Raw genomic sequence first — 22,232 nt, 5'->3', positions numbered from 1 at the left:
CCTTAAAATCTAAGTTCAAATTTTCCATAAAACAGCCCATGCAGTTAAAACAGAGGTCTGCCTGAGGGAAAAAATAGCTGCTGACTTTTACTATATGGACACTTACCTGTCCAGGGAGTCCACGATGTCGGCACCCCAGACAATCTTTGGATCGACTGTCAGGTGCAGCCGCCACCATTCCAGGTAAGGGAACCCTGCAGTGAAGCCTTTTGGCTTTATGGCTGGTTCCCTACTGCACATGCTGCGATTTCTGATTGGACCAACTTCAGAGGAAGGTGGAGGGCGGGGGGTCAAAATTCCAAGGGACGGTGCCATCTCCTGGAAGTAGGGAAGGGGACCTGTCAAAAACAGGTCCCCGTTCCTTCCTCCCTCCGTAAGGTGCCAAATGTGACACCGGAGGGGGGGAGGAAGCAATTAAGCAAAAGTTCCACTTTTGGGTAGAACTCCACTTTAAGTAGGCTATTTGAGTCTCCTCAGAAGCCTGGCTAAAAAACCTCCTAGTTAACAAACCGTATATCCTAACTTGTTGCTAGGATGTGAAAATAATTTAGATGTTTACTCCTAACATTGCAGGAGCAAAAAATGTCCTAGCAACAATGCAGATTGTGAGGCTTGCTAACTAGAAGATTTTTAGCCAGGCTTCTGAGGGGACCCAAATAGCCTACAGATAAAACAATAAAATAAAGGATTGTTTAACAAAGCTGCACAATGTTTTATATTTCTTGGGACTCCTTGACTGCATAGGCTATTTTCTGGGAAAGGTGAACTTAGCCTTTAACCGTCCTGTGGAAGATTCCTGTAGACAGCCTACCTGGTGGGAATTAAATCCAGGACCACAGGAATATAAAGCAGGACTGCTAGCATTCATTCAAATGTGGTTGTTTAGTTGCTCACCTTCTGTTCATGCAGTTTGGAGTTCTCTTGTGATGTATCATCAGGCTGAGATATAGTATGGGACACATCTGATCCATGTATCCATGTCACTTTCTTCTTTGTGTATTTCTTAATTTCATCCTGGTGAAAAAACATTCCATACTATTCGTTAGTTCTGTAGTAAAGAATGCCCTAAACCAATTTCACTTCAGCTTTATAGTCATTTATTAAAGTGTATCTGTGGTCAAAATGTAAAATTATATATAAATTTCCACATTGTATTTAAATTATTTATAACCTACTCCTGCTAGTCTAAACAATCTTGAAGTTTGCAAACTTACTTTGTGAATATCCTCATACAATTACTTCCTTGAATTCTGTGATTCATTATGTCCTGTGAGTAGGCTCTGCTGCATTGCAGAATTCACAAAGCCTGCCTTCTGAACTACAGAGGTGTTGAGGAGAGGAGGAGTTTAGTGGGCAGAACCAGTACAGGAATCACAGCATGCAGGCAGCAAGGTACCATGGGATATGTAGTCCTTAGAAATTGAAAGTAAACCGCATAGAAGTTGGAAAGCATGCAGGGAATACAGGAAGTTGTGGAAAGAGATGGCCAGCAGACAGGCAGCACTCACAACATGAAAGGACATTTTCAAGTAAGCTTATATAGGATTGTCAAAAATAACTTGTTTGTAGTGCCATTACAATGCTGATGTTATAAAATGAAAATGCATGCTGTGACCAAAGATTTCCTTAAAGGGTTTCCAGATCTTTTTACCAATATAGTTACATATTTAGGTTGAAAAAAAGAAAAGTCCATCCAGTTAAACCCAAGAAAAAACAAACAAATAGAAAACCTCCTACACAATCCTATTTCCACAGTTGATCCAGAGGAAGGTAAAAACCCCAATAAAACATGATCCAATTTGCTGCAGTGGGGAAAAAAATCCTTCCTGATCGCCCCAGAAGCAATGTGATACTCCCTGGGTCAACTACCCATGGCATTATTACCTATAAATGTTAATATCCCATTATAATTTGCTTCATGCATTTAAAACAATCTACTGATCTGGCCAGAACCAGTTCTGGAGTCTTCTCCACATTTCCACAGCTCTTACAGTGAAAAAGTCTCTCTGTATAGGAAGGTTAAAATGTTATTAAAGCTTCAATGTTTTTTAATTAAAATAATATATGTCAAACTTACCTACTCTGTGCAATGATATTGCTCAGAGCAGCCCAGATCCCCCTCTTCTGTGTTCCCCCGCAGGTGGTCCTGGCTCCTCCTCTTCGGCAAGTGTCCCTATAGGAAGTTGCTCCCAAGCTGCCCTGTCTGCATCTATTGACACCGACAGGGCAGCTCAGCCCTGTCCCTACTTCCTCGTCACTGGATTTGATTGACAGCTCCCGCTGCTATCAATATGTGCAGGGAGAGAGCATGGTGCTCTCGTGCACCACCACTTAGGATTGAGATCAGGCTCAGGCAAGGATAAGGTGGGGGGGGGGGGAACTGCAGCACATGTGGTATATAACCTTACTGCATAGAATTCATTACAGTAAAGAACCTAAAGGCTTTAGAACCACTTTAAATCTCCTTTCTTCCAGACATAAAGGGGTTGATTTTAGAAAGACAATTAGTCTGTGCACTGCAAGTAGGAAAATAAAAAAAACAGCCTATGATTGGATGATAGAAATCAGCAGGCAGAGCTTTCCCTTATTTCTTGACTTCCCCTCTGCACTTCTAGTACACAGTATATTTGCCTTTTGTAAATCTCCCAGAGTTCCTCCTTGTCCTCTGTAATGATCTCAAAGTGAATAACTCAACACCAAATACACTAAAATGACCACTTAAAGGGTAGGTTCACCTTTACATAAAATCTGTAAGGTGAACTTACACTGGACTCCCTCCCCACTCCCGCTGTACATGAAGCCAGCTAACACCGTCTAGTTTCGCTGCTTCATCGGTCCAGGGATTTAAAATCCCCCGTGGCTTAATCTCGTAAAGGTATGTATAGGAGACATTCTAATTTGTCGGCGCCATCACATTGACAGCGCTGACCAATCAGAGCCCTCATAGACGTGCTGTCAGCGGGGGGAGAAGAAGAGAGAAAGTCACAAGGATTTCAGACCCCTGGACTGGTGAAGCAGCTACCCAATTTCTTCTAGCGGGTTATCGCATTCAGGTACAGCGGGACCAGGGGGGAGAGGGAGGAGGTCCAGTGTAAGTTCACCTTACAGATTTTCTGTAAAGGTGAACTTACATTTTAAGTATTTATACATGTTGATCATATCCCCCCCCTTAATCGCCTCTCCTGAAGAGAGAATAAATTCAGTTCAGCTAACCTCTCCTCATAGCTGAGCTCCTTCAAGCCTCTTTCTAATTTAAATATCTGAATGTTGGGAGGGGGGGGGGGGGATCACCCATTTGGCATTTTCACTCAGATATTGCTGGTCAAAGACCAGAGCACTTTTTGCGATTTGGCACTGTGCCACTTTAACTGACAATTGCGCGGTCGTGCGACGTGGCTCCTAAACAAAATTGGCGTCCTTTTTTCCCCCACAAATAGAGCTTTCTTTTGGTGGTATTTGATCACCTCTGCGTTTTTTAGTTTTTGCGCTATAAACAAAAATAGAGCGACAATTTTGAAAAAAAATTATATTTTTTCCTTTTTGCTATAATAAATATCCCCCAAAAATATATAAAAACATTTTTTTTTTCCTCAGTTTAGGCCGATACGTATTCTTCTACATATTTTTAGTAAAAAAAATAAAATCGCAATACGCGTTTACTGATTGGTTTGCGCAAAAGTTATAGCGTTTACAAAATAGGGGGTATTTTTATTAATATTTTTTTTAATAGTAATGGCAGCGATCAGCGATTTTTTTTCGGTACTGCGACATTATGGCGGACACTTTTGACACATTTTTGGGACCATTGGCATTTTTATAGCGATCAGTGCTATAAAAATGCATTGGATTACTATAAAAATGCCACTGGCAGGGAAGGGGTTAACACTAGGGGGCGGGGAAGGGGTTAAGTATGTTCCCTGGGTGTGTTCTAACTGTAGGGGGGGTGGACTGACATGGGGAAATTACGATCTTCTGTTCATACATTGCATTTACAGAAGATCAGCATTTCTCTCCCTGACAGGACCGGGAGCTGTGTGTTTACACAGCTCCCGGTTCTCGCTCTGTAACGAACTATCGCATGTGCCCTGCGGTGATCCTGCCCGCCGTTCACGCGAGAGTCGGGGCGCACGCGCCTCTAGTGGCCTGCGCGAGAGCCGACTTATAGCTACGGGCTCTCGCGCAGGGGAGCCAACCTGCCGCTGTAAAACGACGGCGGCTGGGCGGCAAGTTGTTAACATATGTTACACTGGGAGGATTTGTGTATGAAGTAACGTTGTTTAAACCTATGGTGGATACCCATTGATGTTAACCACTTCCCGACGGCCGTACGACTATATACGGCCGCGGGGTGGTTCTACTTCTCTGGGGCGCCGTCATTTGACGTCCGCCCCTTTCCGCATTCCCCGCGTGCGCTCCCGAGCGTGCAGCGGGGAACTGCTGTGCTGGCCGTGTCCCTTGGACACAGCCAATCACAGATCGCCGTGAACGGACAATCGGAGTGGCCGTTTGCTAGGCGATCTGTGCGGCCAATGAGAGATGATCTCATATGTTTACATATGAGATCATTTCTCATTGCCGGCTCTCACAGACAGCGGTGCTGTCAGGGAGAGAGGAGACCGATCTGTGTCTCTTGTACATAGAGACACAGATCGATCACCTCCCCCAGTCACCCCCCTTCCCCCACAGTTAGAACACTATATAGGGAATACATGTAACCCCTTCCTCACCCCCTAGTGTTAACCCCTTCCCTGCCAGTCACATTTATACAGTAATTAGTGCATATTTATAACACTGATTGCAGTATAAATGTGAATGGTGCCAAAAATGTGTCAAAAGTGTCCGATGTGTCCGCCATAATGTCGCAGTCGCAACAAAAATCGCAGATCGCCGCCATTACTAGTAAAAAAAAAATAATAAAAAATAATAATTCTGTCCCTTATTTTGTAGGCGCTATAACTTTTGCGCAAACCAGTCGCTTATTGCGATTTTTTTTTTTTTTTTACAAAAAATATGTAGAATACGTATCGGCCTAGACTGAGGATAAAAAATGTTTTTTTATTTTAAATTGAGCTATTTATTATAGCAACAAGTAAAAAAAATATATATTTTTTTTCAAAATTGTTGCTCTATTTTTGTTTATAGCGCAAAAAATAAAAGCCGCAGAGGTGATCAAATACCACCAAAAGAAAGCTCTATTTGTGGAAAAAAAAGGACGTCAATTTTGTTGGGGAGCCACGTCGCACGACCGCGCAATTGTCAGTTAAAGCGACGCAGTGCCGAATCGCAAAAAGTCCTCTGGGCAGGAATTGGGTTTAAGTGCCCAGTAAGGAAGTGGTTAATATAGTGGAATATTGTCACCTGGTCTCACTGCCTGGCCCCATTGGAAGCTGTGCTTTCTGTACCTCTCCCTCTGTGTTTTACACCAACAAGCTCATTCTATCCTTCAGGCATATGCCCTGCTGGGTCCATCTCTTTTCCACACCCCCCAGGTATGAAATTTAAAAGGAATATTTCACTTTTGTTTCACTTTAACCTCCCTGGCGGTATGATTATTTCAGAAAAAAGGTGCTGAAAGCGGTACCATTATTTGCAAGGAAATTTGGCGTTTTATACTGTAGGTCTGTACTTCTTAGGCCGTGTACACACGGGCAAACATGTACGATGAAACCGGTCCGCCGGACCGGTTTCACCGTACATGTCTGCCCGGGGCTTTCTGTACGATGGCTGTACTAACCATCGTACAGAAATCCGCGCGTAAACAATACGCGGGGCGTGTCCGCGGTGTCGCCGCATCGATGACGCTGCGACGTGGGCGGGCCTACCAGTTAAATGCTTCCACGCATGCGTCAAAGTCATTCGACGCATGCGAGGGATGGCGGGCGCTCGGACATGTACGGTAGGTCTGTACAGACGACCGAACATGTCCGAGTGGGCAGGAATCCAGCGGACTGTTTTAAAACAAGTCCAGGAATATTTGCCCGCTGAGAAAAGGCCCGGCGGGCAAATGTTTGCTGGAATCCTGCACGCTCGGGCCTACACACGACCGAACATGTCTGCTGAAACAGGCCCGCGGACCAGTTTCAGCAGACATGTTTGGTCGTGTGTACGGGCCTTAGGAATAACTCACTTAAATCTGTCCAAACAAGAGTCTAGTAGGACATTTTTTTCAAAACAAAATTATAAATTATAATATAATAAATAATTATAAATAATTATAACAAGTAATAATATAATTATAATAAAAATTATTCAATAATGTAATCAACTCAAAATCACTGAAATTTGCTCAGTTGCAGAATTGTCGCTGTCATTACTTTTATTTTTTTATGACGAATTTCCCCACAAATCGCTATCGCACAATTCTGCAAGTGATTATAATTTATTATCGCTGTTTTCTAGCTGCGCTAAAACCATTTTTGACATAAAGGGACACTTTTGGTTGCTATGGACAATATACAGTTTGCAGGCAGAAAGAACAGTTTTTATTATATAAAAGTACATGTAGGGCACTGGGCAGACCACTAGGGACAAAGGGGGTGTGTATTTTTTACATACAGTACTGTAATCTATAAGATTACAGTATACTGTATGTAATGTGTTTGTGTACGTTTTTGAATTTGACGCCGTTCTCCGCTCCCGTGCGTCGTAACGTCGCAGGGAACGGAGATCGGCGGCACACAGAGGCACTGTGTGAATCGAGCGAGGTCCCGCTCGCTCACACAGCGCAGTGGCATCGCTGGATCCAGGGACAAGGTAAGTAACTTTGTCTGCTGCTGCAGCGAGGCAAGCCCGAGTCTGACTCGGGGTTACCGCTTTTGGTATAAAAATCTTACCCTGAGTCAGACTCGGGAATATCGCTAGGAGGGTTAAGCATCATTAAAATCACTGCTCCCGAAAAACCGTCCATTTTTAAAACTTTTTTTTTGCATTGATACATGTCCCCTGGGGCAGGACCCAGGTCCCCAAACACTTTTTATGACAATAACTTACATATAATCCTTTAAAATTAGCACTTTAGATTGGGACCAACTGTATCCCTAGACCACATCAAGGTAACTTAAATACGCCGATCCCAACAACAAATACGCCGATCCCAACAACAAATATAGTGTAGTTCATAAGAAGTATAAAATTGAAGGAATATTTCCAAATGTCCACAGTAGTGCTTCTAAACTATATGGTGCTCTTCAATCCAGACAGCTTCCACAGTGTATCACACACCCTTTCGGGTTTGTACTCACCACACAGCTGCATTTAGTAGGCACTGACAAGCAGTATATTCACTCCTCTCCTATAGCAGTACTGAACTTGATATCCCAGACTGGCTCTCTGGATCTCCTCGGATGTTCCAGGTTTATAAAAGAGAATAAAACTCACAATAGTGTAATTCTGTTTCTCTTCTTTATTTCCAAAACTTTCACGACATCCACAAAATCGACACAGTGCCGCTTGTTGTACAATAGGTGTTAAATAGACGCACCGCCATAGCATCCATACAGGTATGTAAGCCAGTGAATGCTGATCGCGTCCACCGCAAACCAACACACCGCTACTTCCTTGTAACTGGAACGCACCTGGATCGCACAGCGTCAGTAGATTATTTCCTGAGGAGTGAATACACTGCTTGTCAGTGCCTACTAAACGCAGCTGTGTGGTGAGTACAAACCCGAAAGGGTGTGTGATACACTGTGGAAGCTGTCTGGATTGAAGAGCACCATATAGTTTAGAAGCACTACTGTGGACATTTGGAAATATTCCTTCAATTTTATACTTCTTGTGAACTACACTATAAAGAAAGATTGGTCACACTGAGTGGAGTGATAATTAGCACTGCTTTAGTAAACCACAGGACTTGAATAGACTTGTTAATTTACTATTTTTGTTTTACATATTCACATATTTTAAAGCGGCTGCTGAATTGTTTTATTTCTATCTATCTATCTATCTATCTATCTATCTATCTATCTATCTATCTATCTATCTATCTATCTATCTATATATATATATATATATATATATATATATATACATATATATATATATACATATACACACATACATATGGTTATTTAGTGGTAACACTAATTTATATTCTAGCGCTACCCCCGAAGGAGCCGCTGATTTGTTGTTGGGATCGGCGTATTTAAGTTACCTTGATGTGGTCTAGGGGTGCAGTTGGAGAAACGGGATAGTGAGCGAAGGTCCAGACAGTGAAAAAAGGGTTTTCCAATGCTTTATTTCCAGGCCAACACGGCCAACATCAACATCAAATAGGGAGAAAAGGGTTGATGAAGAAAAAGAGGAGAACTTTGCAGTATCAGGCCTGGATATGAACCGAGCAGTCCTGCTCTCAGTAGTATCAGATTGTGGTTCGTCGCCACTCTAGCCAGAGTGGGTGAAGTGCCCCCTGACAGACCCCTATCACAAGCCTGGCAGCCGAGGTGTCACTTTAGATTTGCTGGGAGGAACAGGTCTCTCTCACAGGCCTGACTCTAGGGCCTCTGCCACAGGCCTATTACTTTAAGCGAGCTAGATGGATGATTGGAGCGAATCCTCCCAGTAAGATTTAGCATAGGTCACCGGATGACAGCAAAGCATACCTGTCTGCATTCCAGTCACCAGATCCCCGACTGGTTCGTTCAAGCCCTGTTGGACAACCTGCCTCCGGGTTCCCCTCAAGCCGACCCCCCAATCGAACGGCACACAGCCTGCGATCCTCTCAATAGAACTAGGGACCCAGTAAGTCACTGTAATCCATTTTTACCTCCGGATGAGGTTCTGTGTAGCCTGCAAATTTGGCCAGATGGGCCGCGCAGGCGGGGTCCATGGATGCGCGCGCCCTAAAGGTGGATGCCGCACCTGGAACCGGGACCCCGTGAAGATTTTGAGCACATGACATCTGTCACAGATATACTCTCCCACGGCATGCCCCGCGAGGGAAAACTCCTCTGATTGGCTGCTGGGGAAAACTTGCTCTGCCAGAATCCCTCTGGTGCCAACTGCTGGCCAGGGATGGCACCGCATCCCTGGAGCACAGACTGACCCAGTGGACATTTCTAGAACGATAGAAGTCCCAATTTAGCAAATTGCAAATGGGAGCAAAATAATTCTCCCATTCCCCACTAACTTTAGCGTAGTGCCCATACTGAAAGTAAGGGGGCGCTACAATATATTTATATTTATTTTATGTTATTTGAATCTTGAGAATTCCTGAGCGCCAGGATAGTGAAAGAAGGCCAGAAACTTCACTATTTTTGTATATATATATACAGTATATATATATATATATATATATATATATAATCTCACTATATATAAAATATAGCAGTCACGGCTATATTAGTTATATAATATGATATTATATATATATATATATATATATATATATATATATATATAATTTTTTATATATATATATATATATATATATATATATATATATATATATATATATATATATATATAATATTATATTATATAACTAATATAGCTGTGACTGCTATATTTTATTAAATATGTATAAATAAATAAAACTAATAGCTGTCTGATAACCAGGAATGGGGGGTACTGCTGCATCCGCCACCCATGCATAGTAGCTGAGCCACCCTAAGCTGGTCTGTTAACCAGTTAAGACCCGGACCAATATGCAGGTTAAGGACCTTGCCCCTTTTTGCAATTCAGCACTGCGTCGCTTTAACTAACAATTGCGCAGTCGTGCGACGTGGCTCCCAAACAAAATTTGCGTCCCCAGGGCAGTGTTATATAGGAATTGTTTTATGGGGGGGGGGGTGACACCATGTTTTACCGCACCAGGTGACACCAACCCTAGTGACGCCACTGCTGGGCGGTGTTCGGCTCATCCCTAATCACCACCTAAAACGTTCCTTGAGAATTGCCACGTCTGCAGGTAGACATGACTAGGATGGCCTGTGGGACCAAAGGTACCACTGCTTGACAATCACTCCCTTTTTTAGCCCACTCCCCAATTTCCTTTAATAAAAACAAACTGTTCCTTGAATGAGATTTAAAGGCCACAGAACTTTTTTATCCTGATATTCCAACATGGAAACATGAATAACACATTTTTTTCCCCCAAAAAATTACTACAGTCAGTGAGCCCTAACTAAGCTGCTATGACAACAATCTCCAGAATTGTATTTAAATCACTGTTTCATAGTAAAGATCAGATTCCAAAATGGTACGGTGGATCGGTAGATCCGATGCATGCCAGCTTCCAGCTGATGATGTTTTAGCTTCCTCTGTAACCACCTTTAAGACTCTTGTTTGCCTGCTCCTCTAATCGTGTAAGAACCCCCGCTCCTCTGTACTTCATCCTATCAACTTAACCTAAACCCTTCTTTTGCACAGTCCTCCTTCCATCCTGTCATGTAGGTCCTGTCACTGTGCCTTTTGGTTTCTAATCCAGGCTTATCAGGAAGTGGCTGCAAAAAAAGTCTGCAAGATGACCACAAGTATTAAGATGCAACCAAGGATGAAATAAATTGTTTTATTTAAAAAAAAGTAAGCAAACTGTTTATGACATACAATGCTTCAGCAAATGTTATTCAGGGTTCTCATCTATTTATTCTCATAAATTATCTCTGACAAAAAAGCCTGTTTTGTTTTCAGCCTTAGGCTAGTTTCAGACTTATGCGGGTGCGAGAATGTAAATTGCATGCTTTCCCATATACACAGGCACCTTCAGGCAAAAAGCAATACTTTTTAGCAGACACATGAGAGTATCATAATTCTTAATGGCACCCCCAAGCATCTGAAAACGCAGCACTATTTCAGCTGCATAAATCCTCATGGTGAAAAAGCATCATACAGTTTTAGTGAACCCTGCGCTTTAAAAAAAGTGTAGGGATCTTTTTTCCTGTGTTTTCCACAGGTACAGCAGCCCATTCAAATGAGTGGGCTGCTGTACCAGTGCAAACATGGCATGCAGAAAATGGCTAAATGTAAAACCAGCCTTTTGATAAAAAATATATTTCCAAAAGACTTCTATTATCAACAACTTGCACTTACTTCTAAATCAAGTGTCACTACCCTTACATGAAAAAAAGCAGTTTTATATTAATGGTTTTGTTTTGTTGTTCACAGTTTTTGAATCAGTTGCCAACGAACCCAATGTTTGGCGGTTGCAGCCCTCCTCATATAGGGGAATCCAGTGTGAAGCTACAAAAACAACAAAGGGGAAGGAGCAAACACCTGGTGCATTACCTAAGAATTTTGTTTTGTTTTTTATTCAAAGACAATGGAACCAATAAAATGCATACTCAGTAACCCCTGCTATGTGAGGGGTATCCTATGTTAAGTATGGTCGTCGTTCCCGCGCCGAGTTATAAATTTTTACGTTGTTTGCGTAAGTCAATTCAGAATACGGCCGGACGCAAGTTACGCTCACGCCGAAACCAATGACGTCCTAGCGACGTCATTTGGAGCAATGCACAATGGGAAATTTAGCCGGCACCTCATGCGCAGTTAAATCGGCGCGGGGACGCGCCTGATTTAAATAGTACACTCCCCCTAGCCGCGGAATTTGACTTTTTCCGCCTGGGGATTTACGATATGCCGCCGCAAGTTTTGAGGTAAGTGCTTTCTGAATACAGCACTAGCCTCAAAAACTTGCGCCGGAGGATCGTAAATCAGATAGATTACGCGAATCTAAAGAGCCGCTAATCTATCTGAATCTACCCCCATTGTCTTCGAATACAATTAATTTTTCCTTGGGTGGTGAAATTATTGATAATAATTTAAAGGCTAGCGGTATTTGTTACTTATTTATACACTGATGATATTAATTATTAATTTTCACAATATGGTATATTTTATATATTAATTGGGGATTATTATTGATTCACATATTTAATTTGTATTTATGTTATAATATAATTATTGAAATGATTTATTTATCAATTATCATTATTGAGTTAGATTAGGTTTTGAGTTCTAGCACCACAAGCTCTTATTGTTTTATAGTTTGGTATGGTGTGGGAACACATTACATATTTAATTTGCATTTATGTTATGGTATAATTATTTGAAATTATTTATTTATCAATTTTCATTATTGAGTTAGATTAGGTTTTGAGTTCTAGCAGCACAAGCACTTATTATTGTTTCATAGTTTGGTATGGTGTGGGAACACAAATGGCGGTTGCTGCAGCTTTATTGCAGTTAATTTCAGTTCCATTATATGTTATAGGCAGCATACTCCAATACTATTTTTTAATTTATTTTATTGTATCATTTTGTTCTGTGTGGTCGTAAAATTAAGGACAGGTTCACACAGTTTTGGTGTGGTAATGCATGCATGTAAACGCGTGTTGGGTTAAAGCAGTTCATTCTTTTTGAATCAGTTGCCAATGTTGACCAGTTGACAAAACCTCTCCTGACCCTTTTTTGCGAACCCAACATATGATGGTGTGTTGCCGTGAACTTCAGTACTTCGATATACCATTCAGATTGATTGGCTTCCTTGCACACTGACGCATGTAATATGCGTTACTGTTTGTCATAAGGGTAAACCAGTCATAACTATTACAGAACAGAGAGCTTTTATTTTGGATTAACCAAAAAAGTGTATCATGTACAGTGGAACTGAAAAAATAAATATGTTATCCCGAGGCCGGTAATTTCTGCTATCATCAATAGCCAACACACTTTAATAAACTAGGAAATTCCAGTGTAAATGGCTACAGTATTAAATACACTTTCACACACAAGTCCCACACTGTTTACAGAACATGAGATAAATTCACAGAATGTGAGAGGACTTTGTGTTTATAGTACATTTGTTCTGTGTTATCAGTAGAGTCCGGACAAAAATTAGGCTAAAGGGGTCTGAGGTATAGAAATTAAGTCTGCTGTCTATAACAAAATACCTCCCATTGTAACAAATTATTATCAGAGAGTTCATTATTTCTAATAAGCTGGCAAAACTTTTATACAAACATCAGAAAACTGTTTTTGCCACTTAAAGCATATTTAAACAGCAAATACAGTGTAAGGCAAAAAGCAATGAGACAGAAAAAAAAAATAGTCAAGTTCTTTATTCTACTCAAGACTAATTTCTTGTACACACGATCGGTTTTCCCGATGGGAAAACTGTCATGTTTTCTTTTGGTCGAGAAAACCGGCCGTGTGTATGCTCCCCAGCTGTTTTCCCAACAGAAAAACAGTGGGGGAAAAAAATTAGAACATCTTCTCAGTATTTTTCCCGCAGTTTTCCTATGGGAAAACACTGCTCTGGAGCATACACACGCCCTGTTTTCCCGACCAAAGCTCTTAGGCAATTTTCCTGTCGGGAAAACCGGTCTTATGTACACAGGGAAAACTGACCAAATCGGTTCTCGGTTTTCCCCTCGGGTTTCCCGGCGGTCTTTTGACTGCCGAGAAACCAGATTGTGTGTACAAGGCATAAGAAAATGGAAAATTGTATCAAATACTTACCGTAATTTTCCTTTCCTGCTGCCAAGACATGGCAGCATACATATGATATAGCCCCCGCCCCTATATCCACCCACAGGACTCGTTTAACTCTCTATAATAAAGTCTGACTGAGAGCTACCTCCCCCATTCTCCGTATAAAGCACAAAGATCAGAGGTAGGGTTCGTATGCTGCCATTTCTTGGCATCAGGAAAGGAAAATTACGGTAAGTATTTGATACAATTTTCCATTTTCCTGACGCCAGACATGGCAGCATACATACAGTACCTTTCACAGAGAATGTGTTTCCAGCACGACGACATTGCGCTGATTCTCGGCGACATGGTGCCGACATCTCACACTCGCTGGAATAGGAAAAGCACATTCCAGCGAGCGCGGCATAGAAGCGACGGGGATCCGACTTGGATTCCCACCAATTTTTGCTGTGGCGTTTGGTATGAATCATGAGGGGCAACTCCAAGCCAAATTTTAAATAAAAAACTGGCATGGGTTCTCCCCCAGGGGCATACCAGGCCCTTAGGTCTAGTATGGATTGTAAGGAGAACCCCCTACGCCATAAAAACGGCGTGGGGGTTCCCCCAAAATCCATACCAGACCCGTATCCAAGCACGCCGCCCGGCCGGTCAGGAAAGGAGTGGGGATGAGCAAGTGACCCCCCCTCTTGAGCCGTAGCAGGCCGCATGCCCTCAACATGAGGGGTTGGGTGCTCTGGGGCAGTGGGGCGCCCTGTGCCCCCCCTACCCCAAAGCAATAAGGACAGGGCCTCTTCCCGACAACCCTAGCCATTGGTTTACGGGGTCTGCGGGCGGGGGGGCTTATCGGAATCTGGGAGCCCCTTTAATAAGAGGGGCCCCCAGATACCGGCCCCCCACCATAAGTGTACATCATACCCCTACCCATTCACCTGGAAGAAAAATGTCAATAAAATAAAGACACAACACATGGTTTTAAAATAATTTATTAGTCAGCTCCGGGGGTCTTCTCCGCTCTCCGGGGGGTCTTTTCCACTCTCCGGGGGGGACTTCTTCCATCTTCTCTGCTCTCCGCTGTCGCCTCGGCACTCCCCGGTTCTTCTCCCACTCGCTCTCCGGTGCCTTCTTCGAAGCTGGCTGCCGATATCTTCTTTTTAGCTCCAGTACTAGCGGCGGCGCAGCCCGCTCTTCTTTGCCGTCTTCTGCCTTCTTCTTTTCTTCTTATGTTGATGCGACGCTTCTTCCTGCTGTAATGCCGGGTACGCAGCTCGCACCGATTTATATAGGCCTCTTATGACGTCACGGTCCCATCATGCTCCGTGGGATCCCCCTTATTAAAGGGGGATCCCAGATTCCGATCAGCCCCCCGCCCACAGACCCTGACAACCAACGGCCAGGGTTGTCGGAAAGAGGCCCTGTCCTTATCAACATGGGGACAGGGTGCCCAACAGAGCACAGAGCACCCACCCCCCCCATGTTGAGGGCATGCGGCCTGCTACGGCTCAGGAGGGGGGCGCTCGCTCGTCCCCACTCCTTTCCTGATCGGCCCGGGCAGCGTGCTTGGATATGGGTCTGGTATGGATTTGGGGGAACCCCCATGCCGTTTTTTCGGCGTAGGGGGTTCGCCTTACAATCCATACCAGATCTAAGGCCCTGGTATGCCCCTGGGGGGGACCCATGCTGTTTTTTTATTTAAAATTTGGCATGGAGTTCCCCCTCATGATTCATACCAAATGCGGTGGCTAGAATTGGCGGGAATCCAAGTCGGATCCCCGTTGCTTCTATGACGGCTTTTTCCCCATCGCGGCGAGCTGGCTCCCACGACGGGGCTCATAGGTGGTCAATCTCGCCGTGAAAGGGAGCGAGATTGACACAATAGCGCGGTCACCTACTGTACGATAAATGATCCACGAACGTACGTAGGCCCGGCGCTTTTTTTTCAGTCATTTGCGTTCGGCTTTTTCTGGCATATAGTTAAAACTGCTATATGGTGGCGTACTCAATGTTAAGTATGGCCGTCGTTCCCGCGTTCAATTTTGAATTTTTTACGTTGTTTGCGTAAGTCGTTCGCGAATAGGAATTTGCGTAGAATCACGTCACCGTCGTAAGCATTGGCTTGTTCCAGTTAAATTTCAAGCATGCGCATTGGGATACCCCCAGGGACGGCGCATGCGCAGTTAAAAAAAAACGTTGTTTACGTCGGGTCACAACGTATTAACATAAAACACGCCCCCATAACATCCATTTGAATTCCGCGCCTTACGCCGTAGATGCACTACGCCGCCGTAACTTACGGCGCAAATTCTTTGAGGATTCAAACCAAAAAAAACTAAGTTACAGCGGCGTAGCGTATCTTAGATATGCTGCGCCCGGCGCAGATGTATGTGGATCTGCCCCTATATCTTTATTCAACAAAAAGACATAGAAGCTTGGATAGACTTCCTCCCAAACTCTACTGTAGTAAGAGCTGCTGGATCCACCCTGTAGTGTTAAGAACATATAATGTGATGACCAGCTAGCCTCTTTGCAGACTGTCTCCAGAGACAACCCTGCCTGTGCCATCCAATAAGATGACATCACCCTGGTTGAGTGATGAGCTCTAACCACCTCTGGAGGATCCTTTCCGGCTCTACATGCCCAGTGAAAATGTTTCACTATTTGGGCCGAGATGGTTCTGTCCGAAAGCCCCTTACTCTTTAAATCTTCATGATTCTGAATGTAGAAGTTGCCCAAGATGGGCTTTGAGGACTTTTGGAATGTCCAACTTGTGCAGATCAGCATCTGATTCCACTGGGAAGGCTGGAAGCACCCATTCACTGGAAAGATGAAATATGGATGCCACTCTTTGGAACAAAATAATCCAATGATCTTAGCACAACCCTGTCTGGGAAGAACATGGAATAAGGTTCTGCCGATCCCAAATTTTTGGGGTCGACACACTTTCCCCTGAAATCATGGCTAATAGAAAAGCCGATTGTTAGGAGATCTCCCATAAAGAACAGTCTTCTGTCAGAGTACAATGAGGGTTTGCTAGAAAATTGAGGACTACTGCCAGGTCCCATTGAGGGAACCTATTTCTCTTGGGAGGGCGTAGTCCAAGTATCTCTCATGAAGTGATCCATCAGCAGGTTTGCTGCCCATTTCTTTTGGGTAAAAGCCAAGATGGCTGAAATGTGCACCTTAAGCAAATGGTCCCCAAATCCAATTCGGATTGTAGAAAAAGACAGGATTTGAGATAGATTTGGGTCACTAGGGTCAAACTGATGTCCAGCTGCAAAGCTTGTGAACCTAATCCATATTCTGGTGTAGATAGCATTGATTGACCCTTTCATAAGACTCCCTCTGGAAAGCATCCTAAATTTGTAACCTCTGCCTTACAATTTCCAGGCTGCTAAGGTTAGTCGTGATGATTGCAGATGTAGTGCATCTCCCTCAGACAAGAGGAGATGAGGAGTCACCGGCAGAGTGATCAGTGTGCACATGCTGATACCCATTGCCAGAGAGACCCATGGTCTGTGAGGCCAGTAAGGAAAACCTGTGATGACTGTCAAATCTCATCAGGAATTTTAGGATTAAAGAAATTGGAGGGATGGTATAGGCCAGTTGCCCAACCCAAGGATTGGTAAAGGCATCTGTCCCCTCCACTAATGGATGAGGGTAACGTGAGCGGAACCGGTTCCCCTTGTAGTAGGCTGAGGCAAAACAGATCCAGTTGCGGGAACCCCCACTCGTGGATGATCCCAAATTCCGATAGCCTGGAAGATATATGGCCCTCAAATCTGGGAGATATTGCTGGGCCAAAGTCATGATTGGTTCCACCTCTCTCAAGAGGGATTGGCTGTGTGTGTGTGTGTGTCACCTTGTCGCTGTATATAGGACACTGCTGCCGTGTGGTCCAGTAGGACTGGCAGACCCTGTATGTGTGGCAGTAAAGTGTTCAATGTCATGAATGCTGGTAGGAGTTCCAGAATATTGGAAATTAGGCCCTAAGTGGGAAATTCCCACCTGCCCTGGATCTTGAGATGCTTGCAGGTGGTGCCCCACCCTGCTGTGCTGGCATCTGTGGCAACAATGATCCATGGCTGCAGCCCTAATAGACTAAACCATTTAGCAGTTTTTTTATTTATTTTTTAATCACCAGAAACTCTGGTGCCTCCTGCTGGAAATCCTGATTGGCTGGGCTAGACAAAAATCTTCCATTGCATCAGGAAGCCTTGTTGGAAAACTGAGTTTCCAGCGAGCCCAGAGGATCATCGGAATACAAGAAGCAATTGTCCCGAGAGGACTCATGCACTGGGATGCTGACATCACTGGTGCAGCCAACGCCTGTTGGAACATCTCCCTGACTTTAGGGAGTTTGAGGTGGCAAAGAAACTGAGGCTGCCTGAGTATTGAATCGGGCCCCTAGGTAGAGCATATTCTGCGTAGGCTCCAGCTGGTTTTCGCAAGGCCTGACCCTCAACTCGAAACTGAGGAACTGCTGGTATGACTGAAGGATTGGGACATGCTGATAGGTATATTGCAAGTCCACTGTAATCCTCCAGTAACCTGGTTGAATGACCTGGATTTATGGTATGGAGAGACTCCATCTTGAGTCTATCCGTATAAATTGATTCAGCCTCTTGAGGTAGTTCTGGAGGATGCCGATTCAACAACCAATAATGGCCATGCCATTGGCAATGATTAAGCACAAAATTAATGTTTGAAATGCGTTTATGTGACCTTGTGTTGGTGTCTTTGGTGTTATCACTTTGAACAATAAAAGGCAATCTGAATTCCTGGATGTGCAGCCATTTGTTTACTTACATGGCCTTGCGCCACTGTGGACTGAAACCACCATTTTTCGGCAGTGATCTTGCCGGAACTGGGTCACTGGCTCCAACTGCCTCCTGGGCAGGCCTGGCATTAAAAGGGGTATCTTGGGAAGCCTCAAGGGTCTTGGCTCCCTGTGATCTTACGAAGGTTGACTGTGTACCCCTCCAACGCCTTCTGAAGCCCTTGGATGGGCGAAAGCCTCCGAAATCCCAGTACCTGTTTGACGCTCCTCTGGATGGTTGCCCCTTCTGGCTCATCGATCTTGGGGCAGAAGATCAAATTTTCCTCCTATAACCCTGGAACAAATAGTTTCCAGTTTTTTTGGCAAACAGCCCCTTTCCATCAAAAGGCAGTTTACAGCAATTCTGCTTTGAGAATGGGCCAGCCATCCAGGATTTTAGCCACAGTGCTCTTTTGGCTGTGACTGAGCTGAGCATGGCTTTGAATGACCATCGAATGATGTATATAGCTGCCTCACCTGTAAAGTCTGCTGAGAGTTTTATCTCATCAAGAGCCTTGATGACTCTTCTCTTTGGCAGCTGGTTTTAATCGCATACTCCAAGTTCTGCGCTTGCTACGGATGTTAAAGCAATGGTGGGTTTACAAGCACCACCTGCCGTGAGGTAAAACTTTCTAAAGTCCATTTCAATGCGTCAATCAAGGATATCGTGAAAGGAGGAAGAGTCTTCGGTCAGAAGTGTCACATTCTTGGCCAGTCTGGTGACTGTCGCATCCACCGTTGGTGGGTTAAAGGAGTCGCATCCTTCTCCGTTAGTGGATACCACTTCTGCAACCTATTGGTTGAGGAGGATTTTCTCTCTCCCTTTTCTCATTCCTCCTGAAACAGGCTTCTTTTTTCTGTCATAAGAGGAAAGGTAGCTTACCTGTTTCTTTAGATTCCTCCTATGGAACCCAAAGGCTTGTTCACACTTGCAGCAGGATCTGCTATTGCACTGAAAAAAAATCTGCGCTTAGATCACTTTTCAGAGGCATTTGATATTGTCACTTAGAGGTAACCAGCGTTTCTGCTATGCGATTTTCAAAGAGCGATTTGTAAACAATGTTGTAAATCGCATGGGTGCGGCCCAGTCACTTGGTTGCCCTACGCGTGCAAAAAGAAGCCCCTGCTCCTATTTAAGGGCGACCAGCTTTACACAATGTTTTAAAAGGCACGTTCTCCCACGTGACCACAGCAGAATCGCATGGCATTTGGGGTGTCCTGAAATGATAATGGCACCTAATGCATATTGTACAGCGATTGTCACACAATTTTAAAATCATATTGTATGGTGTGTGATAACAGGTTTTCTCCTTTGGAGGAGGTTCCGGATCCTCCCATTCCAGTGCAGCTTTACTGCCAAAACGAATGGTGATTAGCATAAAAACAAAACCTCAACCTTCAGGATCCTCTGTTGAGGAGGAGGAGGCAATATCATCTCTATCTGCCTGAAAGGTTGGCTGTAATACTGGGTCTGGGGAACCAGCCTGCCTAATCTTCTGGGCTGAAGTCACCCCTGAAGTGCCTGGTACCCCTCCAGTTAGAGAGGGTTGAATGGCTTGGTTTAGACCTGGTGTAGTGCCTATACTGTTCGTCCCACTTCTGTCCCTGGTTGCCCGAAATGACTGGAAAATTCAGCCAGGGGGTTGGGGACTATTTTGCTGAGCAAGGTTGACACCTGCTGACTCTCAAACTCCTGGTTTTTGGCAAGCTGCCTGAAGCAGTTGCTGCAAAGTAGCTTTCCAGGCATAGGGTCATCTCCACATGACCAACATTTGCGGGCGCTGCGACCTCAGAGGAGAAGCTGTGTGCGTTCTCTTAAACGTACATTTGTGCCCTTTGTACTGGGGTCTGCCAGGACTGGAGGAGACATTTTCCGCCCTGAAAAAATCCTGATGATCCAGATGGCCTCTGAACCTCCTTGAGCGGGTGTGAGCGGCCGGAGTTGCAATCGATAAGAAGGCACGCTCGTCAGGAATCGATGCACTCTTTTCTCCCGCATCTTTTTACTTACCAAAAGTTGGCCCTTTACCTGATGGCACGGTGGTCTTTATTATGTGGCGGTAGGCTCATGCTGATGATGGAAGTTACCGAAAGATGCAAGGGGGACTGCATGGCAACAGAGAAATAAGGGAAGCGAGAGAGAGAAAAATATACATATATCTCTATTCTTTTTTTTTTTTTTGGGCAAATAGGAACAAATTTAAACAAAATAAATCTGGGAAAACCCCCCATCCCCTAGTAATACTTTGCTCCTTCCTCCCTCCCCCATCTATCCCCATTACTAGGATAGCAAGACTTACCTGTCATTGACTGTTCCTCAGAAGGAGATGCTGCCTCTCTGGATGCTCGAATAGCAAAGGCATACAATACCTGTCCATTTGTTTCCTGCAATTAGATCACCTGAGACTCAGCCCTCTCTCACCTCTGTTCTAATAAAAAAAAAGGGCTGAGGCCGGGTTCACACTAGTCCGACATACGCTCCAACATTGGGAGCTCATGTCGCATGACGTGTGAAAAGCAATGTTTCCCTATGGGAGCCGTCTTAACTGGTCCGACACATGTTGGTCCGACTTTGCAAACGCTCCCTGTACTACTTTGGTCCGACTTTGATCCTACTTCACTCCATTGAACATCATTGAAGTAGGATCAAAGTCGGAACGCAGTCTTGCACGCTCCGACTTTGGAATGCGACTTGTATTCTACTGATCTTGAGGGGGAACTCCACGCCAAATTTTAAGCAAAAAAATGTCCGAAAGAACGGCGTGGGGGTCCCCCCAAAATCCATACCAGACCCGTATCTGAGCAGCAGCCAGGCCGGTCAGGAAAGGGGGTGGGGACGAGCGAGCGCCCCCCCCTCCTTAACCGTGCCAGGCCACATGCCCTCAACATGGGGAGGTAGGTGCTATGGGGCAGGGGGGTGCACTGCGGCCCCCCCACCCCACAGCACCCTGCCCCCATGTTGATGAGGACAGGGCCTCTTCCCGACAACCCTGGCCGTTGGTTGTCGGGGTCTGCAAGACTAACAAGAGAGCCCCCAGATACCGGCCCCCCACCCTAGGTGAATGAGTATGGGGTACATCGGGCCCCGCATAGCACATCTACTCATGGCGGCTGCCACAGATCTACGCCCCACCAGCATGCCCAAAAGAGTGAAAAACCCTTCTGATTGGCTGCTGGGAAAGATAGGTCCATCAGAACCCCTCTAGCGCCAACTGTCGTCCAGGGGTGACAACACACCCCTGGCACGCAGACCGACCTAGGAGGCAGTTCCAAACTGGCAACAGCACAAACTACACATCTGTGAGTGGGAGCAACTTAAATCTCCCATTCCACTAACTTTAGCGTAGCGCCCCACTAACTAAGAAAAAGGGGGGGGGGCGCGCTACATATATATGCTACATATGTGTCACTTTGTTGTTTTACTTACTGTGCTTCTGAGTAAGAATACGTTGGCCTCTTCCAAAGTACAGGGCACACAGTGACACCAGACATCTAGTTCAGGCTTCCAGTAGAAAAGCATTCTAAGGAACCCCAGTGTAAAGATGTAACCAATCACACAAAGGATACTTCGACATTTTTCTGTTCTGTATCCAAACAGCTCCTGTCAGACAAAAAAAATAAGGTTTAAACAAAGGTAGCCAAATTCACTAAGGCTCTTTTATGCAAATATTTGACTTAAATAACCTGGACTTGATTTACCATTAGCCCAAGAAACAGTGTCTAAACGCTCAACAATGACGATAGCAATCAGTCAACTTTCTTCCATTTTTTTTTTTTATCTAAATGGGAAAGGCTTAATGCTTGCTACACACACAGAAAGAAAGGCGAAAGGATGTATAGATAAAGAGCCGACAATGTAGGGGAAATTGTATGCTTTGTCTGGTCAAACTGAGATGGGACCCATGATCATTTCTCATGGAATGAAGTTCATATGCAGAAAAAATTACGATCACATAGGATTATGTGACAGGACGGTAAAATGCAAGGAATT

The 22,232-nt window shown here is 44.4% G+C and overlaps 1 protein-coding gene across 1 annotated transcript in view; it reads right to left on the bottom strand.

Annotated features, from left to right (window-relative positions):
- Positions 1-22,232, bottom strand: part of LOC120936835 (probable cation-transporting ATPase 13A4) — a 177,865-nt gene that overhangs the window by 138,449 nt on the left and 17,184 nt on the right. Inside the window, exons 2-3 of the mRNA XM_040349541.1 lie at positions 21,669-21,842; positions 895-1,014 (exon numbers count right to left, since the gene is read on the bottom strand). Coding sequence (XP_040205475.1) covers positions 895-1,014; positions 21,669-21,842 — 294 coding nt within the window. The remainder of the gene's footprint in view (positions 1-894; positions 1,015-21,668; positions 21,843-22,232) is intronic.

Source organism: Rana temporaria, chromosome 4 (genome assembly GCF_905171775.1).
Source record: "Rana temporaria chromosome 4, aRanTem1.1, whole genome shotgun sequence".
Taxonomy (NCBI): domain Eukaryota; kingdom Metazoa; phylum Chordata; class Amphibia; order Anura; family Ranidae; genus Rana; species Rana temporaria.
Note: the sequence above shows the minus strand (reverse complement) of the source record. Positions and strands in the feature narration are given on the sequence as shown.